The sequence below is a fragment of the Polyodon spathula genome, unplaced genomic scaffold (assembly GCF_017654505.1).
Source record: "Polyodon spathula isolate WHYD16114869_AA unplaced genomic scaffold, ASM1765450v1 scaffolds_1589, whole genome shotgun sequence".
Taxonomy (NCBI): domain Eukaryota; kingdom Metazoa; phylum Chordata; class Actinopteri; order Acipenseriformes; family Polyodontidae; genus Polyodon; species Polyodon spathula.
This window is the reverse complement of record NW_024473066.1, coordinates 15,972-25,000: the sequence shown is the minus strand read 5'-3', so window position 1 is coordinate 25,000 and position 9,029 is coordinate 15,972. Positions and strand designations below refer to the sequence as shown.

The 9,029-nt window shown below is 45.1% G+C and overlaps 1 protein-coding gene across 1 annotated transcript; it reads left to right on the top strand.

Moving 5' to 3' along the window:
• Positions 1-653: 653 nt before the first annotated feature.
• On the top strand, positions 654-8,003 carry LOC121309947 (protein SMG5-like). The gene is made up of 10 exons (XM_041243144.1): positions 654-890; positions 1,564-1,639; positions 2,908-3,083; positions 3,243-3,401; positions 4,192-4,251; positions 4,750-4,909; positions 5,281-5,371; positions 5,816-5,890; positions 6,669-6,807; positions 7,409-8,003. The coding sequence occupies exons 1-10, from the start codon at positions 669-671 to the stop codon at positions 7,490-7,492; spliced, it is 1,242 nt and encodes a 413-aa protein (XP_041099078.1). The 5' UTR covers positions 654-668; the 3' UTR covers positions 7,493-8,003.
• The last annotated feature ends 1,026 nt before the right edge of the window (positions 8,004-9,029 follow it).

The following is a 9,029-nucleotide window of genomic DNA, read 5'->3' as shown; positions in this document are numbered from 1 at the left end:
TGATTTAGTTAATATTGAAACATACATTAAAGTACTCAATATTTTAAATGTTAATAGCTAATTAGTGACAAAAACGTATTCATCATAGGCATAAGTGGAATTTTGAAATGAATGTTATCAAGTACAGACGTTTTAGTATGAAAACGTTTCTACAAAAGAAAAAACCCATTCCAGCACCTCAAAACTGAGCCCGCGGTACGAATGCATTCAAACTCCTGCAGCTGCCGTTTTTGTTCTTTTATACTTTGTAAAACTTATTCTTTTGGTAGCGGATTCTACATAACTGTAATTTTATTAATACTGAGCACGCTGTTTACATCTGCCAGCAGAGCGATCACATGACCGTAACACTGCCCCCTATTGTCAGAGCTCTCGCTCTACATCCCGCCTACAGGTAGGCAATCTGTTATTCTGATTTGTGAATTTCTGCTTTGATTGACGGTCTGCCAATACTGCCTTGCAACACTTTATTTTTCCACAGTTACAGCTGCCGGCGTCGCCTGCTTTTTGCTATTAACAGAATAAAAAACACATAGGATGTCGTTTCTCCCGCGGCCCAGAGGTTGGGAACCCCTGAGCTACTGTACAGCCACTTTTCAATTTGCTTGTTTTTGTAAGATCATGGGTTTGCATGAGGGATAAGAAATCGGTTTAGCATATTGATCTTGATGAGGCTGTCCTGTAGTGTTTCAGCAGACTCTGTCGTCTTCTGTGCCACAGATGACAGCTCAGATTCAGAGGGCAGCGTGGAGAGTAACCAATCCTGCCGCAATGAGAAGACCCTCCCAGAGCGACTGGAGATCCTGACCAATCAGGGGCTGCTGCCGGCCGTCAAGGTCTTCCTGGATTGGCTGAGGGCGAACACTGACATCATAGTCATGTGCGCACAGGTAAGGCAGCAAATACCAGGATGATTCGCCATAGTGGAACATTATCAGTATTTCTTGTTTTGAGTATTGTGCCAATTTAAGTAATAACAAAATAGTTCCATACATTTCCGCCCCATGTTCATTCATTCGTTATAGGGGTCTCAGATGTGCAGTTTTGAAAGAAATACTTCATTTTACAACAGTTCTAGGTTAAAGAAATCTGTTTGCAAGCCATGCTTTTAGATTGTCTTGCGCTTCCTGGGTCATCTGGAGGGTGAAATTGTCCCCACCCTTTCATTGGCTTCATTCCTGTCAATAACCAATCAGCCGCTTCCCCTGTTGACTGACATGCTTTCAGACAGAAACAGGACAATAAGGCAATGCTAAGGTGAAGTAACCAAGGAAATATAGTAGCAAAGACTTCCTGGAAGGCAGAGCAAACAAAGTGAGAGTTTTCTTTAAACCAATTTAGTACCAGATCTTGGTTTTAAATTGAAAATACAGGTTTGCTCCGACTTGGGTTTCTTTCAAAACTGTGCATTTGAGATCCGTTTAATGGCTCGAATGGAATACGGAGTCAATCTGTTGTCGTGTTTTAAGTACAGATGAATAAATTCTGGGTAGATTTCTGGTATCTTTGCAGATTGATATGCAGTGATGCTGTCTGCTAAGTTTTCCTTCCTGTCTCCTGTAGAGTTCTCAGAGCCTGTGGAACAGATTGTCGGTGCTTCTCAATCTCCTGCCGGACAGCAGGAAGATACTGGAAGCCGGTAAGCAATCTAGTGATGGCACCCTGTCCTCCACTGCAGGCACTGACACCCTGTACCGTTTCCACACTGGCACTAGAGAGCAGTGCTGACTGCGCACTGAAGCGTCTGTGAGTGAGAATCACTGCTGGACTACCTAGTTCTCCTCCTTGGGGTAGTGTCCAGTCTGCCCTAACCCTTAGCGGTCTGTTTATTTAGCGCTTTTCAGGCGTGTCAGGTCCAATTTATTTTCACACGCGCTGTTTATTTTACACACACTTTTTTAAAACAGTTTTTCAGATTTTCAGAGTAAAACAGGTTTAAAAGGAACTACGTAGCGAAAGGACACCCAGTACTGCATCTCCAGCCAAACCCCACCCCTTGTTCGCTGTATTTTTCACATACCTCTTCATAGACATGCATACTGATCAATCCCCTCCTGCTCACTCGTTTTATCACTAAACTCCTCAATAATGCGACCCTAGTCATTATTTTATTACTATAACATCTCAAAAAGCTCTGCAAATGTCCGTGATATTCTTTGAGCGCTGGATGCAGAAGCAGCTATCTTTGTTTTGTGTCCTTGTTATATCTGTGGTGCATGGGGCTATCTGTATTGCTCAGATATGCCCCTGTATTTACTTTATATTTTTTCCTTGCCTTCTCTTGGCTGCTATTGGTCTCACTTGGCCATTGAATGTTTTTTTCAGCTTTTTCCGGTAAAAAAAACGACTAGAGACCTGCGCTTGACGTCTTTTTGATGTATGTCGGACAGGATCCGACATCGGACTGGAAAGGGAAAATTGTAATGTCGGACCTGGTCCGAAATAGGACCGCAAAGGGTTAATAACTACCAGACTAATATTACCCTGAGTGCTGTATTAACAAACAAAAAAAAAAGATAAATAAAGAATAGATCTGCCCATGCAAATGGCAATTAAATTTTAAATGATCATGAGATTCACCTATATCTATCTCTATTTATCTATCTGTACAAATAAATGGGAAGAAATCAATACTGGTATATGTTAGCTGTCTGGCTCAGCAATTGGTACAACATGATAACAACCCTTAATGTTACTGTGTTTTACACTTTCTGCAGTTATTCAAATCAATAGATGCAAGGAAACTGATGTATTAATATTCAATAGCGTGTTTTAAAATTAACATTTTGCTTTAACATGTATTGGTTCAGAACTGCATCTGTTTCGCTAATGGGAGCGTGAAAGATGTATTCAGTGGCTTTAACTGCAAAAGTCACTACTTTTTGATGGCTGCCCCTCCTCCCTCAGAGGTGCCCCTGTGTGAGGAGGTCTCTGAGCTCCTGAGTGCGTGCGAGCGGCCAGACCTGCACCAGACCCTGCCGCTGCCCGAGGACGTGGCACTGCGCCATCTGCCTGCCCTCCGAGCTGCTCACAAGAGACTGGACATGGACAGAGAGAGCCCCACTCTCAGCACCCTGCAGGAGGTAATCCTGCTTTCAACAGGATATGTACTGTAAAAAAAAAAAAAAAAAAAAAAAGTGTGAAAAGGATGTGGCTTTTTAAACTGGTGGAGCTATGAATTTTGCATGCCAAGTCTATCCATGCTTAATTCTGTGTCATTTCGTGTTTTTCGTTTCTTTTAGTCGGTGGTGCGCCTGTCCTGCATTCGCAGTTTCGGTCATTTCCTGACCCGTCTCCAAGGCAACGTGCTGCACTTCAACCCCGAGGCGGGCATCTTCACCAGCGTCAGCCAATCTGAGCAGGAGAACCTGCTGCAGCAGGCCAGGGCGCAGTTCCGCATGGTGAGAAACGCAGTATCCCTCCTCCAATATCCCTACCCCAGCCTCGCCCAATATCCCTCAACCAGCCTGGCACTTCAGGACCAGGCTTCTGTTTCCAGTAACTGTATTGCAGTGAGCCAGGGTGCTTTCTCCACGCTGGTGCAGCTGTTACGCCACCAGCCTTGGCAATTTCCCACGCACTGTGTCCTGCTCAGCCAGGTGCGGGAGACGTCATGCCACCCCAACCCATTGAACCTGCAGCTCTGGGTCTGGCCCCTGGGCAGCCGGTTCAGAAAGTTAGGAGAGTGTCGACTCTCCGGAGTGCAAGAGCGCGCTCGGTATGGATACAAGTTGGGCGTGGTCCAGACTTGGTGTTTGGCACATCGGGTTGATCCCACGACTTTCCCCATGCCAGTCATTGCGCAGTTTTGCAGGATGTCTTTGAGGGTAAGTTCCCCTCGATTCTGAAGGTTAAAAATGGACTCCCCAGGGGCTCACTTTGCCTGGCCTGTTTCTCAAAGGGGCACAGAGGCTTTCTGCCTCCTTTTTGAAGGACAGTTCCTCCGTGGCGGTTGAATGTGGTGCTTTGGTAGAAGTGTTCAGCTGAATCAGGTATAATAGGTTAACCCATTGTGTAATGGATACATCTCTGTTTCAGGGAACCAGGGTTATGATGATAACCTATCCGCTTCTATTTCCCTTGAAGCTGATCTGTTGTAACTCTGTTTTCAAGCTGTGGCGGGGATGTATTGGTTGTTGTATGTCACACACTAGAGGGGGCTGATTGTGCTGGCTCTTGTCTTGCTGACAGGCGGAGGAGGAGGCACGCAGAAACAGGCTGATGAGAGACATGGCACAGCTGAGGCTACAGGTGAGACCCCTGGGGTTATCAGAAACGCTGCTGTCAAATCTTCTTGTATAGCGCCAAAGATGAATCGGACCCTACCCACTACAGCCTTCTAAGTCAGCTGGATAGTCTGTAGAATGTGAGGTTTAGATTTACTCATGTTTACTGTTTTCAAAAATACGTAAGCCAAATGTGATGTTAACCTTAGTGTTGCAGTAGGATGTGTACAATGCTAGCCAGTTTATTTCATATTCTGTATTTCTTTTCCTAATACAGTTGCTGTATACATACTGTGACTTTTAGTTACCAACATCCCCAAATTGCTTGTTTGTTTTAAATGCTTTGAAAATCAAACAGAAACTAATGACTGGTTTCACAGACCCCAATTTTAGCTTCTCTTGTAGTCCAAGGTTGGTTGGTAATCCTGGTGTGTGAAACCAGCCCGAAGACTCCTAGTCAGTGGCGGAGCGGTGTGCGGTACAGTGTTAATTCTCGCCCCTGTGTGTGTTTGCTGTGTCCCAGTTGGAGGTGTCTCAGCTGGAGGGCAGTCTGCAGCAGCCCAAAGCCCAGTCCTCCATGTCTCCCTACCTGGTCCCAGACACCACTGCTCTCTGCCAGCACCTGGGGCTGCTCAGGCAGCTGGCAGGCAGCGGCCGCTTCATGATCATCATCCCGCGCACAGGTGAGACAGCGCCGCCGCAGGCCTGGGGGAGAAACTGCACTCTGAAAACACGAGTGCAGGGGCGGGGACAAACACTTTCATGTGTTCTGTTAATTAAAATGAATACTTTGAATACTAGCTGAAGAAATTGTACTATTTAGTACTGTATTACATTGAAGTAGTCTCAGGAGCCCTGTTTAACAATAAAAACATTGGTATTAGCCAATTGGCTACAGTTTCGCTATTACTATTAACAGTAAAAGTTCCCATTCAAATATGATGCAAGTGGGGACGGTCATTCTTTGGCGCAGGTTACCGAGTATCAGAATGCGGGTGGCTGCTGGATCCTGTAATGGAGCCTGTCTCCTGATACCCCTGTTTGATCTTCACAGTGATCGACGGGCTGGATTTCCTGAAGAAGGAGAATGCTGGAGCCAGGGACGGGATCCGCTTTCTGGAGTCGGAATTCCGCAAGGGAAACCGGTGAGCCAGTTCAACACGCTAATGGGATCATTATTACCTGGAACGAGCAAGGGGCTTTCATCTGTTCTTTTAATATTAATAATAGAGCTCTCTCGGGAGTGAAATTAACCTGGCACCCCGGCCCCTATTACAGAAAGGGGAGAAACTCTCTTCTGCACAGTACAATGGGTTTCCTTTGCCTCTTTTCAATATATGCACTTATAAATTCTGTTATACGAACGAATACAAACAGCAGGGATGGGAGACTTGTATTGCAGAGCAGGTTCACCCAGTCCAGGTTTTAATACCAGCTTGATTAGCCGCAGTGTAGGGGGAAGAAGCTCAGGTGTGCCTCAAGTAAACTCGTAGCAAAACTAGGAATGGATCAAACTGCTAGGCAATTGGAGTCTGTTTCCATCCCTGCATTAGCTGTGCCCTTCAGTTATGGATGTCTGTGTCCGACAGGTATATCCGCTGTCAGAGGGAGTCTGGGAAGAGCTTTGAGAGACACAAGCTGAAGAGACAGGATAGCGATGCTTGGTAAGAAACACAGCCTTCACGGGCACACCAGCCTTCACCTCGAGGGCCTTCAAGCATGGGGGGAAAGTGTTCAGTCTGTAGACAGAATTCCATCAGGATGGCCTCTCTCAGGTCCATCCCTATGATTCATGCAGACTTGAGTCCAGGCTATTCGTTTGCTGACCGAGGACGGATTGAGTTAAGCAGAGATTGTATATGATTTTATAAAGTTAATACTATGTGAATTGGGCATACATGTAAATGGTTTGATCGGTAACATTTCAACATTTTGTTAACTAGCATCATGTGTGATTTATCAAGTTGATCCATCTGGTAAAACGACAAGCTGTAAGCAAAGTAATTTTTGACTTCCTTTTTCTACCTTGCAATCACTCTGAGTTGGTTCTGTTCAATATTGAGCTCTAAATCTGCCTTTACCTGACTTTGAGCTTGTATGGAGACTCATTAGCCATTTTTATCATGAGCAGTTAACTCTGCCAGACCCATCTACACTCTGTCTGTATAAATGTAGAGCACGTGGCAGGTTAGTCACATTGTCACATGGTTTGAACAGAATGAGGAAGGCTGTTCAGTGCTAGCAGTTATGATTCTCCAGACGAGCTCAAAGCCAGGTTAACAAAATGAACTTCGTATTGGAGCAGTGGCACTCGGAACCACTCGCAGCGATTGCGAACATCATAAACAGACAATAAATAAAATGGCGTTTTGAAGCTGTAGAAGGGAAGCAGAGTGCATGTGAAGGTAGTGAGTGATGTGCCGGTCTCGCTCCGCTGCGCAGGCACCTGTATAAGATGGTGGATAGCTGCAGACAGCTGACTGTGTCCCAGGGGAGTGGCGAGGAGGACACTGCTGGCATGGTGACCATCCTCACGGGGTTTCACATTGAAGACATCACTGCGCTGTCGCCTCACATGCAGGTCAGTGTTCATCTCCCGGCGCCTCACAGCCATTCAGCTAATCAGAAAAACGAGAGCAATGCATGGTGTGTGGCGTGCAGGGTGAGTGCGGCTTCTTGGCTGTGCCAAGTCGCTGTTGTGTTAGGGGACTGAGTCGCCCCTGTGTCCAGGAGCCTGGGAAGCTCAAGTGACCCCTGCAGTGCTGGCTTTTTATCCTGTAGAGGCCGCTAACTCGCATCCGCTGTGGAGCGCGCAGAGAGGTGATTGGCTTGAATTGGAGGATGCCCGCTTCATTTCATCTGTTGTGGGGAACTGCTGCAGTGGTGGAGCGCAGTTAGACTAAATTAGGGAGAAAAACAGCGATTTGTATAATAAATTTCATATAGAAGCAAAAGGCATTGTATTTGGGACGGCTTTGTCTGTAAAAGGCACTAGAAAAGTTATTATTATCTTCAGTCCTAGATAAGCAAGTGACAGGACCATAAGTGAATTTAGTGGAGTTGGAAATGCAATGAAATATACAGTATAGCCAAATTTCTGCTGAATTATAACTGTTAGATTCCAAAAAGCAGTGATTGTGCTAAGCAGATTGCAGCACTGATCTTTGTCTTCTCCTCTCCAGGCTGCTATACAAGCCGTGGCAGTGGCTGGAATCGAACTCAAAAACATCCTGGAGTTCTACAGGCAGTGGAAGGAAATGGGCTGAAAGTCAAAGGTCACACTGCTGTGATGTCTCGTACACACCCACCCCCCCAACACACACACACACACACACGCACTGTCCTGCGCTACCTCTGTCTCTGGGGGGGTGGGGGGGGCAGGGTACAAAACAAACGCACGGATTAGTCCGAAGCAACTACACAAAACCAAGCGACAGCTCCCTGTTCAAAATCCAGCATCTAAAAATCACAAATGAAACCAGAGTCGCGAGGACTCGGAAGCAGCCCTACGCCCTGCTGTTTGAGAATTCACTTGCTTATTTCCTCGAATGGTTTTTAAATAGCAGCAGGGTTTAAAGCTTGGCTGCGGGAGTGGGGTGGCGCTTCATGGTATAGCCTCTCGCACGTGAAAAGTGCTGGCTTTAGCAAGGGCAGAAAATGAACAAGATGGGATTCCTGTCCTTATTTTTAAGTGGTTCCTCCCTTTGCTTTCTGTATATTAAGATCAACTTTGTGGCAGGTGCTGTGTTTCAAATGAAATTAAAATAAATAACCATGCTCTTGCAGTGATGTGTGCATTTTAAGTGTGAAAGGCCACTGTGTAATCCCTTCAGTTCTAACCAGGCTCTTAGCTTGTGATGCTAGCAAAGAATCGAAGCAAATACAGTACTAGCAGTTGTGTTCATTAATACATTGATTTTCAATATACGTTTGCAATACATTATAAGTAAGAAAGTTGTAACCCTTGTTCTGTGTGCTGAAACATTTCTGTGACGTAAAGTGGAATATGAGACTCGCAACAGCACTCTGCAATGTGAGGGTCAATCATTTGAACTGTTTTTACTAAGTGTAACAGAGGAGCCAAATCCAATTCCCAAATTAAAAATCAGTTGAATCTTGTTATGGAAGAAGTGTCGATTGGGAAGAGATGTTTCAAGTGCCATAAACGACTCAGTGTTGAATAGGTAACAAACAATTTCTCGTTGTTTATCCCACATTGATATTTCAGAAGTCCTTATTGACTCCCATTACATTCTGGCCAGGGTGTTTCAAGGTGATGATACTAAAGAACATGGTGCTAAGGTTGTAATTCCGGTATATCTTACCTGAGAGAGAGAGCCAAATAAAGGCATTTTCATAGGTCTCATATATTGGAAAATCTGAGAAACTCTCACATCATGGTAAAGGTGAATTGGATTTTGTGTTGGTGAAGAATATTTATCTAACGGTCGTTGCAGACACTTCAGTTTTACAGTTGAACTTCGTAAGGGCGTAATGAAGGAACGCGGTCGACAGTGAAAGCATGTCAGTCACAGGAGGGAGCTAGTGCGGTTGAAATACAGGTTTAAAAACACGTGCGTCTGAATTGTTTTTCCCAGAAGGACTCAAACTCCCAGAAGCAACTTCAACGGGATGTGCGGCATGGAAAAAAAAGAGTGCAAGAGACATTGAGCAGTTTCATTGATAACAAATGCTGTGAACAAAGTGACGCGACGTTAAGAGGAGTGCTGTTAATTCCTCTGCATGTCTGTTGATGTCAAGTCTCTTTAAGAATTAATATATATATATTTGTTTGATTGTGTG

Coding starts and splice junctions, on each gene's coding strand:
- LOC121309947 (XM_041243144.1), top strand. CDS start 669: ATGAGGCTGTCCTGTAGTGTTTCAGCAGACTCTGTCGTCTTCTGTGCC. Junction 3,084..3,242: donor CTCTCAGCACCCTGCAGGAG/GTAATCCTGCTT, acceptor CGTTTCTTTTAG/TCGGTGGTGCGCCTGTCCTG. Junction 5,891..6,668: donor AGACAGGATAGCGATGCTTG/GTAAGAAACACA, acceptor TCCGCTGCGCAG/GCACCTGTATAAGATGGTGG.